Genomic DNA, 23,594 nt, shown 5'->3' with positions numbered 1-23,594 from the left:
TGAGCAATTTTGATATTACAAACCTACAGGGACAAATTTGAACCTTTTTCCTTTTGTTTTTAGAAAAAGGAAGTTTCGTAATTTTTCTTATTTAAATCGAGCTATTTATAACTTTAAAGTGTGATTTCATTAGCATTGAAGTGCGCGCATGAGGGCTACACAAGGATAGCAAGGTAATAGGAATAGTTGGACATAATTATAGTACATGTTGAAAGTATATGGAACAGAAGGAATCATATCAAGATATCAAAAGAGGTTGAGAACCAAAGATGAAGACGAGATTCAGCTCACGTACTAAAAAACAAGGTCTCACATTAGGAGCTTTGTGTTTGAAAACATCAATTGGCAAAATGGTCGAGGTAGTGTAATCCTTGGCATAACGAATAATGTTGGATTTGAAAAAAATTAATAATTAATAGTACATCTTTGGGCTTTGAAAAATTCATTTATTTTGGACCAAAAAAGAAATGCTAGAACTTCATTTATTTAGGACTAGAGGGAGTAAAAAAGAAAATTTTAATTTTTTTTTTCTCATCTCGCTCTCCCTAGGAGGGTGTAATACATATTCTCTGGCTTCAAGCGTTATAAGGGGGTGATTGATGTGTTTTAGCCGAGTTCAAGGGGAGGACCTTCGCATAATTAAAGGTTGTAACGGGCTAAAACAAACTATTTTGAAAAGGATTTTATGTACATTTCCTAAATTAATTTGAGATTGCTGTAAAAATTCATGAATTTTAAATTCTGAATCTACGTCAATAATTTGTCCTTGTGTGAGAAATGTGAATAGCAATGCAATTCAAATGCTATAATTATTGTAATGGTGCTGATTTTAACTGTTAGAAAAGCAGCATGAATGCTACAATTATTGTGATGGTACTGATTTTAACAGTTCGAAAAGCAGCATTATTGGCTCTCATTCCTTCCATTAATAGTAATTTATTTGAAGTTTCCGTTACTAGCCTTTTTTGCATCCCCTGAAATTTGGAAATAAAGTGTCAGCACTCAATTATACAAATAACAAAACAGAAGATACTTCCTCCGTTCATTTTTATTTGTCCACTTTTGACTTTGTACGCCCCTTAAGAACTAAATCAAGTATATCTTTTATCAGAATAACTATATTAATTGGTGTGTATATAGTCTTAATAGACTTGGAAAATGATTTAAAAATAAGTACTTAATGTTACGGGTAAAACAAGAAAAAAAAAAAAAAGTTTGTCTCTCTCTTGATATGCTAAAGTGGACAAATAAAGTGAAAATTTATTTTTAATATAATAGACAAGTAAAAATGAACAGAGGGAGTATAAAATATACTCTCTGTTATTTATTGGATAGCCTATTCGTATACCTTCTTCTATTCTATATATTAAATTAAATACTCCCCTATTATAATAAATCTCACTTCTTTCTCTACATCCTTTTACCTACCTTTCTTAATAAGTATTCTATTATTTTAGTCACAAAATTAATCTTTTCTTGCCGTCATGAAAATTTCTCCAAACAAACCTCACTTTCTTCGACCCATCTTGCCAGGTTTCAAGCAAGGAATTGTAAGTAATCCTTTCAATTATTATTTTATCTTTACTTTATCTATGAAATATTTACATGTTATTTTGGTTTGGGGTGAGATGGAATTTGTTGAAGTTTTGTGATCCTTCCTTTGATTGCCAGATATGGTTTATTCTCTTTCTTCAACACCATTCTTCTAAATTTGTAGCAACTCAAATTTGAACTTCAATCTGAGTATTTCTTTCCTTTTATAGAGTAATTTCATTCCATTTTAACTAGTCTTCTTCTCAAAATCTATTCCTTGATTTAGGCAAGTTTCTGTGATCTCTTTACATATCTTCCTTAATTCCATAAATTATCCCTTAAATAAAGCTTTCTAGAAGATGGAGAAGGAAAGAATGCACTTACAGAAGAAAAAAAATAAAATAAAGAAAACTAAATCCTACTAGAATTAGGATAAAAGTCCTACTAATGATAGGAAATTAAATCCTACTAAAATATAAATCAAGAAATAAGAAACCTATTTAGAAAAGGAGTCAAGAAACAAGAATGGGAAATAATCTTCAAACTTGAGCTTCTTGGACTTTTCTTTTTCTTGAATTTCAGTCTTGTGTTTCTTGATTTCCTTGAATTTCTTGATATTCTTCATCTTTCATCATTCATATTCACGTGTCAATATACATAGTTTCGCCCTTTTTAAATTTTATTTTATTTAATTACACGTCGTAAACCTATACGACAAGAATTATTGACAAAAATTCTTATATTTCAGATCTTTATAATTTTATTAGGCCATATTCATTTTCTCATATTTGTCCGGATCTTGATCAAATTTTTCTTCATTAAACAAAACCTGTACAAAAATCATTAGCATAATACATAAACAACCCCTCAAATTTGGCCTCAGCTGGCAAGTATGCCCTTCAACTTTGGGTGTGCACAAATAGGCACCTCAACTTGTATAAAGTTGAACTCGTAAACACAAATGCTGACGTGACATATAAATTTTGAAGATGCCTAGATGATCATTTTGTAAGTTGAAGTGTTCAACTGACAAAGTGGAGACAGCGCCTATTTGTGCACACTTAAATTTGGGGGCATATTTGACAGTTGAGCCCAAATTTGAGGGTCTGTCTATATATTATGCCAAAATAATATAGCAGTAAATAAAGAAGTGTACTGCAGATCAAAACTGTAGTGTATGTATACCTCCACATGAATATTTTTATACGAATATTTTTATGGGTAAAACCATTTTTTTTTTTGGGTAAAATTAATATTTCTTTCATTTAAAGTTACTATGTGATACACTGTATTCGATTCCTTTTACTTATAGAAAAATATATTAAATATATTAGGGTAATACTTTTTTCTTTTACTTATAATATTTTTTTATTTTTAAGTAGTAATTTCCTAAACTTATTGGGATACTACTAATCAAATTAGATTTTCAAAATTAATAAGGGTAACATATTGGAGTACTAATGGTCAAATTTAGATTTTCAAAACAAAAGTAACTTATTAAGGTGTACTAACAATCAAATTTTGAATTCCAAAGCAAAGTTAATAAGGTTAACTTAATGTTTTCTTAAAGGACGTGCAAATTGTGCAAAAGTAAAAGAGAAAGGAGGGAATAGTCTGAATTGATACGAAGTTTAAGAAAGAAATGAATGACTTAAGAAATATGCGGTCTTAAAAATGTCATAACAATTGTGTGGCTATAAAAAAAACTTTTAAAACTTGTGATCTTAACATATCATAATATTTGTGTTGTTATTAAAATTTCTGATCGACAGTAAAATCCAACATGTAGAATTTATTATACAATATGTCATTCTTTTTTATCGAATAATAAGTCGCATAAACTAAAACAGAAAGACTTACTATATTTTACGTCCAAATACCAAAAACAGTCATTTGGGAAAGGCTAATACTCTAATTATACATGTGATACTGCAGAAAATTCCTATACGTTTCTTGAAGTATTTGAAGGGACGCAACCATGAACATGCAATGCTAAGAAGGGGAGGTAAGCAATGATGAAGCCAGTAATTTCACAAAGAGTGTTTAGAATTTAATAAATATATACTTCTTCCGTTTTTTTTTTTTTTTAAGTTGTCCATTTTTTATTCGACACTTCTGTTAAGATTGTGTTGTTGTAACAGTGCTTTACAAATTTAAATTTAACTACTACTCTCTCCGTTCACTTTTACTTGTCGGTTATACTAAGAATAAATTTTTATTTTTATTTGTCCACTTTAGCATATCAAGAGAAAGACAATTTTATTTTTCTAATTTACCCTTAACATTTACTACTCATTCCTCAAATCATTTCCAAGTTCATTGAATCTACACATCATTAATATGGGTATTATGGTCAAATATACACTTTATTTACTGTTTCTTAAAGGGCGTGCAAAGGCCATTGTGGATAATTAAAAGTAAACGGAGGGAGTAGTATTCTATATAATTATTTAATAATAAAAACAATATTAAAAGAAAATAAGAAATCTCTTTTAATTTGTTAAAACAGACAAGTAAAAGAGAATTTTTTTTTTAATTATTATTATAGTGAATGAGTAAAAGTGAACGAAGAGAGTATGTATAAAAGTAAATTTGACCTACATATAATTTTTTGTAACTGACCACCTACACTCTATATAATTACGTCGTTGTAGGTAAGAAGTGGCAGGTGAAAGTGAACGACCGGCGATTAGAAGAGGGTTGGGAAAAATTCGCAGAGCAACATGATTTGCAATTGGGAGATATATTGGTGTTTAGACATGAAGGAGACATGGAATTTGAAGTTTCGATATTTGATTCAAATGAATGTCAGAGAGAATATGAAGAAGAGCAAAAGGCACAAAATGTTGAAGAGTCTTCCCAGAAAGTTGAATCCAAAGGTGAGTTCATTAATGTTAGTTTAATAAGTAATAAATTGGTGTGGGGGAGGGGGGGAGTTGTTTTTTTAAAAAAAAAAAAAAAAAAAAAAAATTATTGTGGGACCCAAAATTAGGCCAATCAGGTGATGCCACATGTTAATTAATAATTAGATATGGGCCATTAGAAATAAGAGTATTTTAGACCCCATAAGTTAACGGCGGAGGTATTTGAGCCTTTGGGGTGGAAAGGTGGATGGAGGACATTTTTGTAACAATTCTCATAGTTTAAGGATATTTTAGGCCTTTTCCGTTAATTTAATGAATGTTTGAAAAATGTTCACACAATTATACAATACTGTTACTTATCAAGTAAGGTAAGTTATATACATGTAACGATAGTTAAACCTCTTGATAAATAATAATCTGATAAAACTGGTTGTTAACCTTCTATTACATAATAAAATTCACTGAATAAAAATATCTCTACATTGATACAACTTAAATCTTATATTTAATTGTATTTCTTTTTGTCATAGATAATATCTTGACATGTGCATAATAACAATGTCACAGAGAATATCGGGTCTTCAAACAACTCTCTTCACCATGCAGAAGCTGCCGCCACAAACGAGCCTTTAGGTCGTTCCCATTTTGTATACACTATTAAACCATATTGTCTTAAATATAATATCTTGGTAAGTCCGAAAACTCATTTCGCACAAATTCATTTGATTTATATATACTGATAATGTTATTTTTTATATATATATTATCGATGTATTTTAATGATTGAATTGATATAAATAATCGTTTTTCAGTGCCTTCCTAGACATTTTGTTTTGGCAAACAGTCTTGCCAAAAAGAAATGTGATTTGATTATTAGAGATGAAAGGCAAAAATCATGGGATTTGCGGCTAACTACTCATGGTTCTGATCGAGTCGTTATTGAAGCTGGATGGCATGAATTCAGTGTGGCAAACGGATTCAAGGAGGGTGATGGCATAATGTTTGAGGTTGTCACTGACGGAGATAAACCAATATGGAAATTTCATAGTAAGTTTTCTCATTTAAGCAACCTCTTATTTTCTCATATAACATTTAAGGGTTGGAAAACAATAACCCCTTCAAATATTGAATGAGAACGATAACACCCTTATGCAATATTTTCGGGTGAGGATTTTCCTTATTTGAATAAAGATCAGTTTTCTAAAGATCATTTTTCTTTTTCTTTCTAGAATTAAAATACGAAAATATATAATTCTTATTATTGCTTATTCACCTATTCCGTTGAAAATAATATATTTTTTTAAGGATATAACAGCTACTTGCAATAATCTGTCAATAAATTTTTAGCTATGTATCATTTGTTTTACCTGCATGCGGGTTCTAATTGCACACCAACAGTCTACCTAATTTCCCACTTTGTCGTTACCTTTATCTATGAATTATCTCATTCACCACTTCCATTGTTCTATTGAACACTAAAAAATCAAAATCAAGGCAAAAAGAACTCTTTAGGGACTTTTCTTGATTAGCCGAAGCTTATGTTTTCTTCCTTTTTTGACGAGTTTAAGCTAAGAGTCCATTTTACTCTGCCCCTTAATACTTAAGAGTTGAGAAACAATTCCTCCTCCATATGTTGAATGGGAACGATAATGAAAGACTACAAGAAATATTGAGGTTCAAGTCTGCCCCTTTCATTCACGTTCCAAGTTTATATACAAGAAGAAACCAATCAATCCTAATTAGGATCTAATTCCTTACATGGAAACTACAGCTATAGGACCCCTATACAAGGTAAATATTCTATACAAAATATACTAAGAAATAAGGGAATAAATAAGGAAGGAAATATCGTATAATATTTCCCAATACCCCCCTCAAGTTGGAGCATGAGGATCGAAAATGCCGAACTTGCAAAGTAGGAAATCAAATTGATCCTTTCCCAAAGCCTTTGTAAGAACATCAGCAGGTTGCATGGAGGATTTCACAAAAGCAGTCTGAATGTTTCCACTTTGAATCTCATCACGAATAAAATGACAATCCACTTCAATGTGCTTCGTTCTTTCATGATAAATGGGATTAGCAGCAATGTGCAAAGCTGATTGGCTATCACAATGCAAACGCATAGAATCAGAATGATCAACACCAAGTGAAGCCAATAATTCCTTTAACCATTTAAGTTCACAAGCGGTAGTCGCCATAGAGCGATACTCAGCTTCGGCAGATGAACGAGACACTGTATGTTGTTTCTTTGTTTTCCAAGAAATAGGTGAATTTCCCAAAAGCACCAAATATCCCGTCAAAGAACATCGAGTCAATGGACTACCAGCCCAGTCTGAATCGCAATAAGCATACAATCTCAAATCACACTTGGCTCTAAGTAGAATACCTTGACCAGAGCTCCGCTTTAGATAACGCACAACCCTCATTGCTGCATCCAAGTGCTCCCTCTTCGGATGCTGCATAAATTGAGCTAAAATATGCACACAATATGATAACTCAGGTCTAGTAATTGTCAAGTAATTTAGTCGGCCAACCAGCCGTCGAAACTGACCCGGATCCTCAATGTTATCTCCTGTAGCTAGAGCTAGCTTGTGATTTTGTTCCAGAGGAGTATTAGCCGGTTTAGCCGCAAGCAGACCAGCCTCTGATATAATATCCAAAGCATACTTACGCTGACACAAGAAAATGCCATCTGGATTGCGTGCTACTTCGCTACCAAGAAAGTATTTTAATTTCCCCAAATCCTTCATATGAAAACATCTACTCAAATAATGTTTGAATTTTTTTATGGCTGTCTCATCACTACCCGAATTAATGAGGTCATCCACATAAACGACAATATTTAATTGAACGGGACCGTCTCGAAATGTGAATAAAGAATAATCCGAACTAGATTGTTTGAATCCATACCCTTTTAACGAAGCATTCAGTTTAGCAAACCAACATCGAGGTGCTTGTCGCAATCCATACAATGATTTTCGAAGGTGACACACCTTTCCTGGTGTTGGAGAAGTGAAGCCAGGAGGCATTTTCATGTATACCTCTTCGTCTAGGTCACCGTGTAGAAATGCATTTTGTACGTCCATCTGATGCAGACTCCATCTTTTTGCAGCTGCAACAGCAAGAAAAGTACGGACTGTAGTCATCTTCGCAGTGGGAGCAAATGTTTCATGATAATCAATTCCTTCAGCTTGATTATTTCCAAGTATCACCAAACGTGCTTTACACCGCTCTATACTCCCATCTGAGTTATATTTAATTTTATAGACCCACTTGCTTCCTATAGCTTTCTTTCCGGGGGGAAGGTCTTCTACTGTCCATGTACCATTTTCTTCTAGAGCTAGTATCTCCTTCATCATAGCCTCTCTCCAACATTCCTTTTTCACTGCCTCTGCATATGTCCTTGGTTCATATCCTACCGTTACACTAGCCAAGAAAGAACGATGTTGCGAGGAAAATTTATTGTAATTCACAAAATGTGTTATAGAGTAAGGAATACCTGAGGCATTTGATTGGAACGAGGAACTCGTTGAGGGGCTTACTTGGACAGCATGAGTTACATAATCCTGCAAACGAACCGAAGGCTGTTTCTTTCTTTGTCCTCTGCCAAGTTGCTTATCTGCATCGTTGCCCCCAACTACACCATCATCGTTATTTTCTGTGTTTTCTGTAGTATCAACAAGTACTTCCTCTTCTTCTCCTCCTACCTCTACCCTATGATCCTCCTGTTCCTCAACAACGTCAAAACCCCAATTTAGAGTTTTATTTTCTGTCGACTCCACATCCCTGATGGTTTTTCCGTGATATGGAAATTCAGTTTCAACAAAAATCACATCCCTTGAAATAAAATATTCACCTCTCTCCAAATCATACAATCTCCATCCCTTCTTTTCAAATGGGTACCCTACAAACACACACTTCCTACTTCTACTTGCAAATTTATCTTTGTCCCGATTTAAATTATGTGCATAACAGAGGCATCCAAAGGTCTTTATAAGATTATAAGAGGGAGGCTGGCCGAAAAGAATCTCATAAGGAGTTTTACCATCTAAAACCATAGAGGGAGTCCTATTAATCAAGTAACCGGCTGTAAGTATACACTCACCCCAAAACTCAATGGGTAATTTTGCTTGAAATCACAACGCTCTTGCCACATTAAGTATATGTCGGTGCTTTCTTTCAACTCTCCCATTCTGGGGGTGTACCTACACATGAAGTCTGATGCAAAATTCCATGTTCTTCAAAATAGTTTTTCAAACACATAAATTCACTCCCATTGTCGCTTCTAACAACTTTTACATTCTTCCCAAATTGTCTTTGAATCATCACAATGAATTTTCGAAGAATGGAAGCAACCATATTTTTTCCATTCAACAAATATATCCAAACAAAGACGAGAGCAATCATCGACTATAGTCAAAAAATAAATTGCACCACAAGAGGCTGGAACTGTATAAGGTCCCCACAAATCACAATGTATCAAATCAAAACATTCTTTAGCTTTATTGTTACTAGAAAAGAACACTTCTCTGGTCTGTTTTGCTCTAAAACAAACATCACAAGCCTTATTACTATTCCTATCAAAACTACCAACACCAGAAATTAATTCCACCACCTTCGGAGAAGGGTGGCCCGATCTCTATGCCACGGTCCAAAGGTTGCAAAGCAACTTGTCGTCTTGCAAGCATAAGCCGATGCCACTCCTTTGAGCCAGTAAAGCCCCTCAAGTTGTCAGCCGCTCCAATCAGCCTCCTCGTATTTAGGTCCTGTATAACACAAATTTTCTTAGTAAACTGAGCCACCAACTTCGAATCATGTAGAAGTTTTGATACAGAAATTAAGTTGTAATTCAAATTAGGTACAAAAAGAACGTGTTGCAACTTTAAATCCCCTCCAAGAGACACAATTCCTTCTTTGACTGCCAACGTGGTTTCACCATTGGGTAAACCAACAGACCACGGTTCTATATCACGAACTTTTTCAAGGCAATTATATGTTCCTGTCATATGGTGAGTAGCACCACTGTCAATAATCCAAGTCAAGAAATTCTTACCCGACATCCTTTCATTACCGCTATTTTTGTCTCTGTTCAACATCCCTACCAATTTGTTCCATTGCTCATCACTTAGGCCAGTGAAACCTTTTCTATCTGCATCAGTTATGGTTCCCTGTTCTCCTTCGCTTCTAGGTGCTTGAACAGCATTGGCACGTGCGTTTGCTCCCTTGTCGCGACTTCCACCAGTCCCTCGTTTGCGTCCTCCACCACGTCCAGGTGTATTGGAACGAGGTCTGTTGCCCCACCACTCTGGATATCCTATCAGTTGGAAGCAAATTTTAGCATCATGCCCTTCTCGTTTGCAGTGTGAACAAACAACGTCTTTATCCCCCCATGAACTTTGACCACCAGCCTGCACTGCAAAGCTCATTGGGTTCCCTTTTTCTTCCTTAGTTCGAGTCATGGACAGCACACGTTCTTGCTGAACAATTCTCGAGTAAACTCGGTTCAGATTTGGCAACGGTTCTGTACTCAGTATATTGGAACGCACGGTTCCATACCCTTCATCATCTAGACCCATCAAAAACTGATGAACCTTTTCTTCCTCACGTTTCGTTTCTAGTTCTGCAGTGAGATTGCATTTGCATCCTCCACATCGACAAATTGAGATCTGATCATGGTTGGTCAGTTCATCCAAGATGAGCTTGAGTCGACCATAATATGCAACAATTGTCTGCCCATCTTGCCTGCTATTTGCAAGATCTGATTTCAACTGTTGCACTCTTGCACCGTTTCCGATAGAGAGACGCTGCTTAATATCCTCCCACAATTCCTTCACGTTCTCCATATGAGATATGGTTGAACGAAGTTTAGGTTCAATGGTGTTGAAAATCCAAGAAATAAGCATTGAATTGACAGTCCACCAATCTTCAATATCTCCGGAATCTTCTTCCGGTTGTTTAACAGTTCCATCTATGAACCCATATTTCTTCTTGGCCCTGAGAGCAGTCCGAATCGCTCGTGCCCATTCATCGTAATTTTCTTCTCTCAACTGAACTTGGGTAATATTATTACCGGGGTATCATTCGAGTTTAGTATGTAAGGGCTCGTAGTTTTCTTGTTAGAACCAGAGGCTTCTTCTTCTTTAGGAGCCATGGCTTCTGATACCATGAAAAACTACAAGCAATATTGAGGTTCAAGTCTGCCCCCTCTCATTCACGTTGAAAGTTTATATACAAGAAGAAACCAATCAATCCTAATTAGGATCCAATTCCTTACATGGAAACTACAGCTATAGGACCCCTATACAAGGTAAATATTCTATACAAAATATACTAAGAAATAAGGGAATAAATAAGGAAGGAAATATCGTCTAATATTTCCCAATAGATAACCCCTTTATGCAATATTATTCGGTGAGCCTTTTCATTTTTTGAATAAACATAGTTTTTCTAGATCTAAAATACAAAAATATATAGCTCTTATTTATTAAATTTAATCATACATTTACATAAAAATAAGCACTCAAATAAGATGCCGATTGATTTCATGTAACCAAGCATTTTGTTCATACCCTCAAGGAATGGCTTATATAAACATAATTACAAAAAAAGTTTCATATAGGATAAACATGGAATTGATTTTTCAGGAAAAAACATTATTTCCTTGGCTCATCTGAGTATTTTGAAAATATAAAAAAATATGCTTACATAATTGATTAATGTGAAAATTGTTGTGAAATATATCTTAGCGGATGGAATTGCTATTATACAAAATATCTATAGATTATCCAAAGGTAATGTCAGAATGAGAAATTAGGTAGATTATTGATGTGCAATTAGAATTCCAAAATTTAATGCGCATGCAGGTAAAATGAATGCAACACAGCTAAAAATTTATTGACAGATTATTGCAAGTAGCTGTTATATCCTTAAAAAATACATTATTTTCAACGGGATAGGTGAATGGAACAATAATAAAAATTCTATATTTTCGTATTTTAATTCTAGAAAGAAAAAGATAAAAGATCTTTATCCAAATAGGGAAAATTCTCACCAGAAAATATTAGATAAGGGGGTTATCGTTCCCATTCAATATTTTTAGGGGGTATTGTTTTCCAACCCTTAAATGTTTGGGGGATAAAGTGGGATTGACTCTATTTAATTGGCTATGGTTCAAAGTAAAGGGCTGTCTTTTTAGAGGAAATGATTTTTTATGACCGGTTTCATTTTGAAAAAATAAAAAGTCATGCGAGTTTTTATGTTTTTATTTATTTGTCTTTTGTATTATATATTTTACTGATCTCCGGTGGATATTTGTAATGAACCGTAGGGCCATATATAACTAATAAAAATGAAAATTTGTAATTGGCCATTAAACTAATTAATATTGGAAAAAGGACACAAATAGCCATCCGGGTGAAACTATTGACACCCCGTGGCCCAACAATCTTAAAGGTCATCTTTTAGCCTTTTCAAAATAATCATTTTTTTGCGCGGATTTTCCTTTTTTTTGATGTGGTCTTTAATTTTTGCCCTTCGCCTAATACCCCGAGATTCTAGGTTCGAGCCTCAGCACAGTTAAAAAAAAAAAAAAAAAAAAAAAAAAAAAAAAAAAAAAAGAAGGAATTTCGCAAGGCAGAGGTTTGGATTCGCAAGGCAGAATTTTAAAGGCAAAACTCTACCTTAAGGTAGAGTTTGCTAAGGCATAGTTTGCATGCAAAACTCTATCTTAAAGCATAGTTTGCAGGCAAACTATGCCCGATGGGGTAGAGTTAGCGGTTTTTTTTTTAATTTTCGCCTGAGCAAGAGCTCGAACCCAGAACCCTGAGGTTTTAGGTGGAGGACAAAAGTTAAATACTTTTATTTTGATGGACAAAAATTAAAGACCACCCCAAAATAAGGGCATTACTGCGAATTGGCCCAAAATAATTCCATTTTATAGCCATTTTTCAACTAATTACAACGTATGTATATAAATTGTATCATTCTTGTATAGAAAATGTCTCATACGTATAGAAAATGTATCATACATATACAGTAGTGATACATATTCTATACAACAATGATTATACTGTATATATATAGAATGTTGCATAGAATATGTATCACTACTGTATATATATAGAAAGAATGTATATATGTGTATAATTAGTACGAATACATTAATTATATATTTATTAAACAAGAATTATACGTTGATTATACATTTATTATACACAAATTATACGACAATGATATATTTTCTATACATATACTTTAGGGATACATATTCTATACGATACTGATACAGTTTCTATATGTATGATACATTTTTTCTATACATATACAGTAGTGGTACACATTCTATTCAACAATGATTATATTGTATATGTATAGAATATGTATCACTACTGTATATGTATTTTTGAAGGCTCGGAATTTTTTTCGTTGAGCCAAACTATTTTATTGGGTGGAAGGTTATTTATGTCAATTTTTGTTTAATTAATGCAAAGTTCAATTGTAAAAATCTTTACACTGCCTGTTCAGCAATTACTACAATGTACAGGTGATCTCTATAACAAGCACTAGTTTGCAATTTATTTGATAGAAATGAGAATAAACCTACCATTATAAGCTAAACTACACTAGATCACACTGAATGTAAAAAACAAAAACCAAAAACTTTACATTATCACTTCATATAATTTAAATCCTTAGTGTAGGCTCTACGCAATTCATACATTAATTGTGATCTTTTTCTCATAGCTAATTTCTTTGACATGGTTTTGTTTATGATTAACCATGTAACAGAAAATTCAAACCACATTAAGTCATCAAGCAAATCATTTCTCCATACAGAAACTGCTACTCACAAGCCTTTTGGTCATTCTCATTTTGTATGCACTGTTAGACCCTATTACCTCTCAAATAACATCTTGGTAAGTTCAAAAAAACTTCAATATGTTTTTGTTAAAATATGAAGTATATATATATTGTTTGATTGACTATATACAAAACCATTTCAGCTCATCCCTCAACAATTTGCATTGGCAAATGGTCTCTTCAAGATGAAGAAACGCGATCTGATTGTTAGAGATGAAAGAAAGAGGTCGTGGAATGTTATATTACGTTCGTATCGTAAGTGGGTCTGTATTAGAAATGGATGGAATAAGATCCGTGATGCAAATTGCTTAAAGAAGGGAGATCGCATAATGTTTGAGATTGTTACTGATGGAGAGAAACCAATATGGCAAATTCATAGTAAGTTTTCTCATTTAAGCATATTATTATTATTTTTTAATCATCTTATATACACATTCACTATGACTCTTGCATTTTGGATAAAGAAATTTATGGATGGAAGAAAGCACTTTGCATTCTAGGAGATCAATTATAGTTGATGTGTCATCTCTCGATATTAATGAATTCTTCTAATAAAATAGTTTATCTTAAAAATTATTCACATGCTTTACAAGTGTGAGAGGTTGGCTATGGATGGTTTCAGCAGAGGTAAAGGTAGGCCGAAGAAGTATTGGGGAGAGGTGATTAGACAGGACACAGCGCAGTTCTAGCTTACCAAGAACATGACCTTAGATAAGAGGTTATGGAGTACTCAGATTAGGGTAGCAGGCTAATAGGTAGTCCCGCTTATCCCGTTTTACTAGTAGTCACAATTTTTCTCTATAGTTTATTGTCCTTTGATTCTTACTACTATCTGTTGTTGCTTGTACTTCGATTATCTTATATATTTGTGGTAGTTGCTGCTCTTTTTTTTTTTCCAGACTGCTTCATCATGGTTTTTTCGATTTCGTTAGTTTCATTTTCATACTGCTTTGAACTGCTTGTCCTTGTCTGAAATTTTTCCGTCATGTTTTCTCTTGAGCCGAGGATCATTCGTAAACAGCCTTTCCCTACCTTTTGAGGTAGCAGTAAGGTCTGCGTACACTTTACTTTCCTCATACCCCCACATTGTGAGATTTCACTGGGCATCTTGTTGTTGTTGTATAAAGAATATCACAGAGTATAGTTAACATTTTAAACACTTTATTGGCAACTTCCTAGCTAGATATTTTGTTTGGCTGAATGGTCCAAAGATACTCTTAACATGATGTGATACTATCTGCTTTGGGCCAAGTCCGCACGGTTTTCCCCAAAAGGCCTCTCATCATTAAGAATATCCAATACCTTATAAGTAGGTCCTTTTTCTTTTGGGCAAATGACCTAATAATGCCTATTTAAGACTCTATATTACAAAACATAAGGATATTTTTTCTTATTTACAAAACATACCAGATTCAGACTTGATGAGATACCCACGATTTTAGGTTTTTTTTAAGGAAGAAAATCTGATTTTAAATGTGGACTTAATCTGATTTTAAATGTGGACTTAATTCTAGAATAGTTACCTTTCAACTTCTTTTTCTTTTTAAAAATATTTCTCTCTCTCTCTCTCTCTCTCTCTCTCTCTCCCCCTCTATGATAGATACCATTCTCATACCTAAAATCCATCTTCTCTCCTAGTATATAAATTTTCAAACCAATATCACAAAATATTTTTGATTACTAACTTGTGTATTAATTGTGTATGAAAATTGATTTGTATCGTTTTGAGATATATATGATCATTGTGTCTTTTGAAAATCTATATAAATTATATAAACTATAGTTTTAGAAAATGTTGAAAACTAATAAATGTATGAAATGTGTATAGAGTCTGCTGTATGTCATTTTTTAGATATATGCGGCACAATGTGTAGGAAATGCGAACAAATTCGATATCAATTAGTCTTAAAAATGTTCAAAACTGATGTGTATGAATTGTGGATGGAATTTGGTTTGTATCAATCAGAAAACTTATTATACATATATACTTTCTCATAATCTATACATACTTTAATCAGATTTTATACAATATATATGTACTTTATCATAATTACAATATACATACAACTTTTATACATATTTCATACGTAGAAATTATAACGAATTTATACACATTGCATACAAAAATTAACATATATTTATTTTCTGGTGTATGAACTTTGTATGGAATCTGATTTGTATCAATTACAAGTTTATTATACATATTTTTCTCAAAATTTATACATACTTTGATTAGATTTTATACAATTTATATTTACTTTATAATAATCAAAATACACATAGAATTTTTATGCATATTTCATATATAAAAATTATAAGAATCTATACAGTTATACATATTGCATACGAAAATTATACATATATGTTTTTTGGTGTGTGAACTTTGGACACAAAAATTACCAATTATAATGGACTTTTTGAGTAAAAGTTGGAGAAAAGTAGGTAACAATATCTCTTAATTCTGAATGGGGAGAGAAAAGTGGATGAAATAAGGAAGTATAAGTTGGAGAAAATCAGGAAACTATATCTCTAAATTTTGAATGGAGAGAGAAAAGAAAAGTGGATAAAATAAGTAAAATGATTTCCTTACCTTATTTAATGTGTTTTATTTGCTTCTTTTTAATTTACCTAATTCGTATAGATTTTGTAACAAGTCTATTGATATATTTTGTAAACTGAAAAATATCGTCATGTTCTGTAAATATACCCACTTAGCATGTACATATATGTTTTTTGCCAGCTACTAATGTGGTACTTTGTTCGCAGGCAAAATTAACTTAATTACATACACTAATGATTTTTGCAGGCAAAATTTCTGAAGAAGATGCAAGCATCATTGAGGTTGACTGATAATGAAACTGTTGGTGATGGAAAACAAAAGGAACAGTGAAACAATTGAAACAGTATATATCTCTTTCTTAGATATCTCAATTACTTTAATTGGGTTCGCCAATGACCTTACTATTTTGATCTTTTGGAACAATTCAATGAATTTAGTAAATTATTTGCGGATATTCTATTGACAGTTGATGGAATCTATCTAATTTTTACAATATGGTAGTTGATTGTTCACACTGGGGCGGGCATATTGGTATGGTAGATACCAAAACTGAAATTTTTGATATTGCAATTTTGGTATAATGGTATTTCGTATGACATTTGGTACACATTTTGAATTTATTTGGTATTCGGTATTTAAACAAATGCCGAAGTATATAGTTACATATATAATTCATATATTTATTATAATACGATCAAATTTATAAACTAGTATTAGTACAAAATTAATTGTTTAGACGTTCGAACTTTGACTATTCTATTTTGATTGAAATATCCTTTTCGTGTAATTGATTAGCGAATGGAATTGCTTGTACTTTCTTATGAATATTTTAAATGATTAAGGTACTAGTATGATATAATTGAGACTTTTTTTAAATAGCCAAAGTCATAATTCTCTATTATATGGTTATATGTAAGTCGAAGTTGAACAAAATATGTTTAGCAATTTACTGTACCGCAAAGTACTGAAACCGAACTTAAAAATACCGAGCCATACCTAATTAATTTGATATGGTAATGATATAGAAATTTTAAAAATCAAAAACTGAAATTACCGAACTAAAGTTTTCAATACCGTAGCATACCGTACCACGTCCACCCTAGTTCACAGTTCAACTGTACTTATCATCGTTCTTTTAAGATTAACATCTACAGTTCAATTCCTCCAATGGTAAATTAAACTTAATCTGAATTATAGAGCTCGAACACATTCAAAGTGTTGGGATCGAAATAATCAGAGCGTCATGCGGAAGCTATCAATCGCAAACGTTGAACGATGATAAATCAAAAGACAATGAAAATATACTAAAATGGCATAATCTTTTAATAGGGTTTGGTCAATTGACCTACATATGAAAAACTAATATAAAGAAAAGCATATAGATTGTGGAGAGAAAAATCTCCTCATAAACAAGACTTTCTAAACGACTGCATTGTGGATGCTACTGTGTTACATATGAGAGGGATTCTTCTATGTATAGAGGCCCAAAACCTTTTCCTCTAAGAAAAGGACTAGCCAAATATGGAAGAGGATTATATTTGTCCTTCAGAAAAAGTAAAGCAATTATGGTTATACTTTGACTTTCCTTTAAAAGAAAAGTAAAACTCAAATATGGTAAGAAAATCAGGACAAAACCTAAACAAATCTCTCCTTTTGGCCGGGATTTTCTTGACAAAAGTCGATCCGTCTTCTTCATATATATAATCTTCATCACTGCTGCTTGTTATGGTTAAAAGTATGCATGGGTTAAAAATTTGAGCCTTGTGCGTTAAAAGTGAGCACAAGTTGAAAGTGGAGCCCATGCGTTAAAAGTGAACATGGGTTGAAATTGGCCCAAGCGTTTAAAGCAAACAAAGGTTGAAAATTTGAGTTCATACGTTAAAAGCAAGCATGAGTTGAAAATTGGAGCTCATGCGTTGAAGCAAGCATGAGTTAAAAGTTGTTTTTGTTTTACAAATATGCAGCGGTAGGATTGTTGAAAATATGATTGAAATTGTCTCCACATATAGTACTTCAGAGCTTTTCACAAAAAAAAAAAAAAAATCTTGATTATCGTCAAATTGGTTTCTCTTGATTTGAACATGTCTTCAACCTCATTAAACCATTGGCTGTGATACCACTTGTTGTGATCAAAATAATCAGGGCGTCATGCGGAAGCTATCAATTGCTAGCGTTGAACGACGATAAATCAAAAGACAATGAAAATATACTAAAATGGCATAATATTTTAATAGGGTTTAGTCAATTGACCTATATATGAAAAACTAATATAAAGAATAGCATAAAGATTGTGAAGAGAAAAATCTTCCCATAAACAAGACTCTCTAAACGACTACATTGCGTATGTTACTGTGTTCTATTATATGAGAGGGTTTCTTCTATTTATAAAGGTCCAAAACATTTTCCTCCAAAAAATGGACTAGCCAAATATGAAAGAGAATTATATTTTTCCTTCAAGAAAAGTAAAGCAATTATGATTACACTTTGACTTTTCTTCAAGAGAAAAGTAAAACTCAAATACTGTAAAAAAAAATCAACAAAACCCTAACACAAAGTGTCAAGGCTATCAAACTATCAAGTTCAAGGGGATAATCAAAATTAATAAAATAGGTTAAATGTGTACCGAATAAAGCATGTCAAGTTTAGGAGTCCCGAGATTTTTGGCTTTTAACATCCTAACTTACATGAAATTGAAAATTACTAATCGCATCATTTAATTTCTTCGTCAAACATCATTTTGTTTTTTCATTTCTTTCCTTCCTTCTTATTATGTGCAAATGATAATGCTGATCAGTTTTGACATACTCTTTTTGCAATCATGTGGATAACAAGTTATGCCAAATAAGCTTTAAGAATAAAAAAAAAAAAAAAAAAATATTTAAGGCTTGTTATTTTTCCCTAATTTGAGATCCTTGCGATTTTCTTCCTTCCCCTCTCAACATTTATATTATGTACTTATATAATTCCGTAAAATAAGAAAATCAAGAAATATATTGGCAAACTAGACTCAAAAGATAGAGATCATCGTAAACCTCATCTTCGTTCTTCTTCAAAAAATTTCAAAATCAATCATACAACATAAATAACATATTTTTTGCCTTGACCATCCAGCAAAATTTACTAGTCTGACTAATGCAGATACGTAAAAAGAGATGATTACTATACTTACAATCATGAATTTATTAAGTCATTAAAAACATTGTCCCATGAATTACACACCCTTTGGGAATAAAATTCATTTATTCCTACTCCTTTTTTTTTCTTTTTTTTTTTTAAACGTTTATAAAAACAAAGTAATGAAAAAGAAAAACCCCTTATCAATAAGTTGCAACCATTGAGGCCAAAACAACAAACAAACCAAGGGAAGCCTTCAATTTTCCAGCAGATGATGGTGATGATGTTGGTGGTGACTGAGCATCGGCCGGAGGAGAATCAGCATCTGGTGAGGGTGCCGGAGAATCAGCATCCTCAGATGGAGAAGGAGCCTCAGTTTCTTCCTCAGAAGGGGACTCTGCCTCTTCTTCAGGAGACTCAGCTTCTTCTTCTTCAGCAGGTGGTGGGGCTGAAGCTGGTGAATTCGCCTTTGGTGGTGGGGCTGAAACAGGTGCAAGGGTCCCATCAAGTCCAGGTGTCACAATTGGTTGAGAGAGTGAGAGAATTGAAATGTTGTAAGGTTGGTTCATAACTGATTTGTCTAGCTTGGAATCACGTTCGGCCCCCTTAACTGCTGAGCCAAAAACAAAGCTGCCGTCTTTAGCAGTGCAATTTAAGAATCCTTGGTCATAGGCTGCTTTCCCTGATTGTTGATACATGTTTGTCATTTTGGCTGTCTTGTCCTTCATGCTCTTGAGTTTCATTGGGTCATAGTAATCCAACACTACGTGTGTTGACAAGATCCTCTTGAGAACATCCTCGGATTTCGAGGTGAGATCACCAATTGCACCATTTGGGATTGCCAAGAGGGTAATTGTACCCCTATGGTTAATTTCAGTGGCTAAGCCAGACTTAGAAAGAAGCTCATTGAAAGTGCTGTAATCGGGATATTGGCCGAGGATTTTTGTGATGTTAAAGGCAGAGGCTGAGGACGCAGCCAGGAGGAGGAAGGAACAAAGGAGGGGAAGAATTGAGCGATTCATCATTTTTGCTGGTGATTTTATTTTATTTTTTGTGTTTTTTTTACCAGCAAAAATGAGATTTATTTACTCTTTATCTTTTTTCTTATATCAACTCCGACTTGTGAAAGTTGAATAAAGTGGAGGAATATATAGTGATGTTATGGAGGTGAAAGAATGTTGGGCTTGTGGATGGGAGTGAATATTTCTCTTCCTTACCACAAAAAAACAAAATTCTTGTTTAGAACGAGACAATATCGGTCAAAATTTGGATGAGATAAAGTTTCTGTCTCATTTCCACAAAGGAAATGATATATTTAGGTTTAAAATTTACACATTTGCTTGTATGATATATTCTACACGGTAGATCTGTGGGATTCAGAATCACGGGTGCTCAACTATTTTTAATTTAAAAATTATTATTGTGACGGGGTGTTCAGTTAATATATTTATGAATTTTACTAATTTTTCTAGATGAATAATAATGTTTGGCTCTAAAAGTAATGTCTACTTGAGCATTAGCTTACGGACATACTTTTGATAAGTATACTTATCCTAATAAATGATATTGTTGACATCAGTGATTAGTGCAACTAGCGACCAATCTAGGTGAAGTAAATCCACTCTATGTTCACTAGTAGAAGAAAAACTTTATTGTGTGCCTTACACAACTGTATTTAGTTGTGTGAGGATTTTTTTTTTTTTTTTAGTGGACCCAATCTTACACTTTTGGATTCACAAATTTTGGATCCATTAGGAGATATTTTATTACATTCAGATCGGTAAAGGAGCAAACTATCATCAAGCAACGAACATGTCAAAAAAGCTAACGGCTGAGCTAAAGGATGTTGGCATTCCGAGATCAAGTGAAAGTTTTTCTCATACTTGAGCCGGGTCAACATAAAATAAAGTGGATATGAAGAGTGACTTCAGATGAGATAAACCCCTAAGTCCAACGATAGATCTTAACATTCCCTGTTCTTTTGTCGGACCATGCTACCAGGGGCGGACCCACGTGGTTACAAATGGGTTCAACTAAACCTAATTCATCCGTAAGTTTACTGTTTATATAAGGAAAATTATCTTTAACATCTAATATATAGAAGCATTTGAATCCTCGTTAAACAAAGCTTGGTTCTGGTGCAGCGTTCTAGTGGGCTCAATCCATAGTGAGAATGCGAGATCGAATCCTGTTAACGCTGCACTTTTGTTTCTTTTTGGTTCAGTTACTTTTTTTTTTTTTTTGGTAAATCAAGATACTTAAATTAAAATAAAACTTAAGCTATTACAACTAAGGAGGGAGTAAATCCCATTCATGTTCGGGGCTTGCCCCATTAAGATTGTCTGTAAAAGCCCTTGGCACAAAACGATTATAAGTAGTTCCTAGTATGTCTGCCCAAAAACGGTTACTAACAAACATAGGAGGAACTACTACAACTTTTACATTTTCAAAAATCTTCTTCATGGCTCCCTCCTTTGCTAGCATATCAGCGACCTTGTTTTGTTCCCAGTAGCAGTGTTTTACCTCTGGGGTTCCCAGCTTGTCCATCAACAATCTGCATTCAGAAATAGAGGTGTTATAGGGGAGATGGCCATTTTTCAACATTGTGATTACCACTTGAGAATCAAAATTTATTTCTAGTGGCATTAGCTTGTGTTGCCATGCCAATTTGAGACCCTGCCATATAGCTAGCAATTCAGATAAATTATTTGTAGAGTTAGGGATGCCTTGCATGTACCCCATGACCCAGTCTCCATTAGAATTCCTAATTACCCCTCCAATCCCACTAATCCTAGGGTTGCCCATACAAGATCCATCAGTGTTGAGCTTGAAGTAACCTCTAGGGGGTGGATGCCATTTAACACTAATCTGTATCTTGGGTTGTGGCTTGTTAGTGTGATTACAGAGCTGGTCAACAGCCATATTGTAGGCTTTTATAAAAGAAGGATGATGATTCTTATTGTTAAAAAGGTTTGAGTTTCTGTTGGCCCAAATAGTCCAGAGGCAGTAGGGAATGAGAATGTCCCACTGCAGGAGGTTATCAAACTTTTTGCCCTTAATATTGGCCTAGGTGTCCTCCCAATTGTTAGCAATGAAAGAATTGAAGCTGGTGGTGTTATCACTGCATCTTAGGTTGGCTTGGGTCCAGAAATCTTGAACAGCACTACAGTCAAGTAGAAGGAGATGTTCTCATTTTGGTTTCCACAGAATTGGCATTGAGGGTCAATATTCAGCCCAATAGAGTGGAGAAAGGAACTGGTAGGGAGTTTACTATGTGCTAGGATCCAGAGAAAGAATTTTATCTTGTTAGGGGTCCTAGTCTTCCAAACCCAATTAAAGGACTTTTTTGGTCATTAGAAGGGTTTTTATGGTTTATAAAATTATAGGCACTCTTAGAGGAGTAAAGGCCATTGCCAGTCAGACCCCAGTACATTAATTCTTCATTAATGCCAGTAGGAGGTACAGTGGTACTAAAGACTGAGTGTCTAATGTCTTTGGTAATTTCTAGAGAGAGATTTCCCATATCTCATTGTCCCTCTTTCCAGTTTTCATTAACCCTTTTGGAATCTTCATTCTCGTTGAGAGGACCTTGAACATAACTCCTAAGGGGTTCAGTGTTAGGAATCTATCTATCATACCAAAGGTTTACTTTACCCCCCTTTTGGACAGCCCAGTGAGTAGCTCTTCTACAGACATCATACCCCTCAATGATACCCTTCCAAGTTCTAGAGGTAAGGGAAGCTCTAGTCTTAAGGGTGTTCTTCGCAATTAGAACTTTTGCCCAGAGAGAGTCAAGCTTTTAAGGAGTCTCCAGGCGAGGCTGGTAAGCATGGTTTTGTTCTTTGTCTCAGCCCTTTGAATGCCTAGGCCACCCTTATCTTTAGGCTTGGTGACAGTTTGCTAGCTTAAGTGATGCATTTTCTTCTTAGTATTAGTGGTGCCCCAAATGAAATTCCTCTGAGTTCTGTCAATAAGCTTATTAGTTTTACTAGGCAGCTTAATGTATTGCATAACATGGATAGGAATACTGTTTAGGGAAGACTTTGCAAAGGTTGTTCTACCAGGCATGTTGAGAAATTTAGTCTTCCAACCAAAGAAGCTTAGAATGAAGATTATCAATAATGAACTGAAATCCCTATAGGTGGGTCTTTTATGAAACATGGGGAATCCCAGATACTTACCAAAGAAGTTTTTTGCTTTAATGGTAAGGCAGTTTGCATAGAGGTCTCTATCTTCAGGTCCACAGTTGTTTGAGAAGATAACTTTAGACTTAGCATTATTAATCTTTTGGCCAGAGCTACTGCAGAAACTTGTCAGCGTGTTGATGATAGTGGTACAATTCTTTAAATTAGCTCTAGCAAAGAGGGTGAGGTCATCAGCAAAGAAAAGGTGAGAGATTTTTGGTCTATTTCTACAGTTAGAGATAGGAAACCAGTTTAGATTGTCAACCTCTTGATTAATTTCCTAGAAAACATTTCTATACAAAATATGAAGATATAAGGGGAGATAGGATCTCCTTGCCTAATTCCTCTAGTGGGTTTAAAGGGGTCATTCTTCCTTCCATTCACTAGAATAGAAATGAAAGAGGTGCTAATATGGGAAAGAATAAGTTGTATAAGGTTCTGAGGGAAATTGAAGTAAATAAGGGTTTCCCTGATAAAAGA

General features: G+C 33.8%; 2 protein-coding genes across 2 annotated transcripts; one reads left to right on the top strand and one right to left on the bottom strand.

The window, feature by feature from the left end:
- The first annotated feature begins 1,385 nt into the window (after positions 1 to 1,385).
- Positions 1,386 to 16,281, top strand: LOC132057312 (B3 domain-containing protein REM10-like). Its single transcript, XM_059449866.1, has 8 exons — positions 1,386 to 1,550; positions 3,469 to 3,538; positions 4,188 to 4,412; positions 4,965 to 5,086; positions 5,210 to 5,444; positions 13,185 to 13,312; positions 13,400 to 13,634; positions 16,063 to 16,281. The coding sequence occupies exons 1-8, from the start codon at positions 1,485 to 1,487 to the stop codon at positions 16,104 to 16,106; spliced, it is 1,125 nt and encodes a 374-aa protein (XP_059305849.1). The 5' UTR covers positions 1,386 to 1,484; the 3' UTR covers positions 16,107 to 16,281.
- A 2,697-nt stretch (positions 16,282 to 18,978) lies between these two features.
- Positions 18,979 to 20,074, bottom strand: LOC132030559 (fasciclin-like arabinogalactan protein 3). Its single transcript, XM_059420252.1, has one exon. It carries the CDS (start codon positions 19,953 to 19,955, stop codon positions 19,134 to 19,136), a length of 822 nt encoding a protein of 273 aa, XP_059276235.1. The 5' UTR covers positions 19,956 to 20,074; the 3' UTR covers positions 18,979 to 19,133.
- Between the last annotated feature and the right edge of the window lie 3,520 nt (positions 20,075 to 23,594).

Source organism: Lycium ferocissimum, chromosome 1 (assembly GCF_029784015.1).
Source record: "Lycium ferocissimum isolate CSIRO_LF1 chromosome 1, AGI_CSIRO_Lferr_CH_V1, whole genome shotgun sequence".
Classification (NCBI taxonomy): Eukaryota; Viridiplantae; Streptophyta; class Magnoliopsida; order Solanales; family Solanaceae; genus Lycium; species Lycium ferocissimum.
The sequence above is the reverse complement of the archived record's forward strand: the minus strand, read 5'-3'. Positions and strand labels throughout refer to the sequence as shown.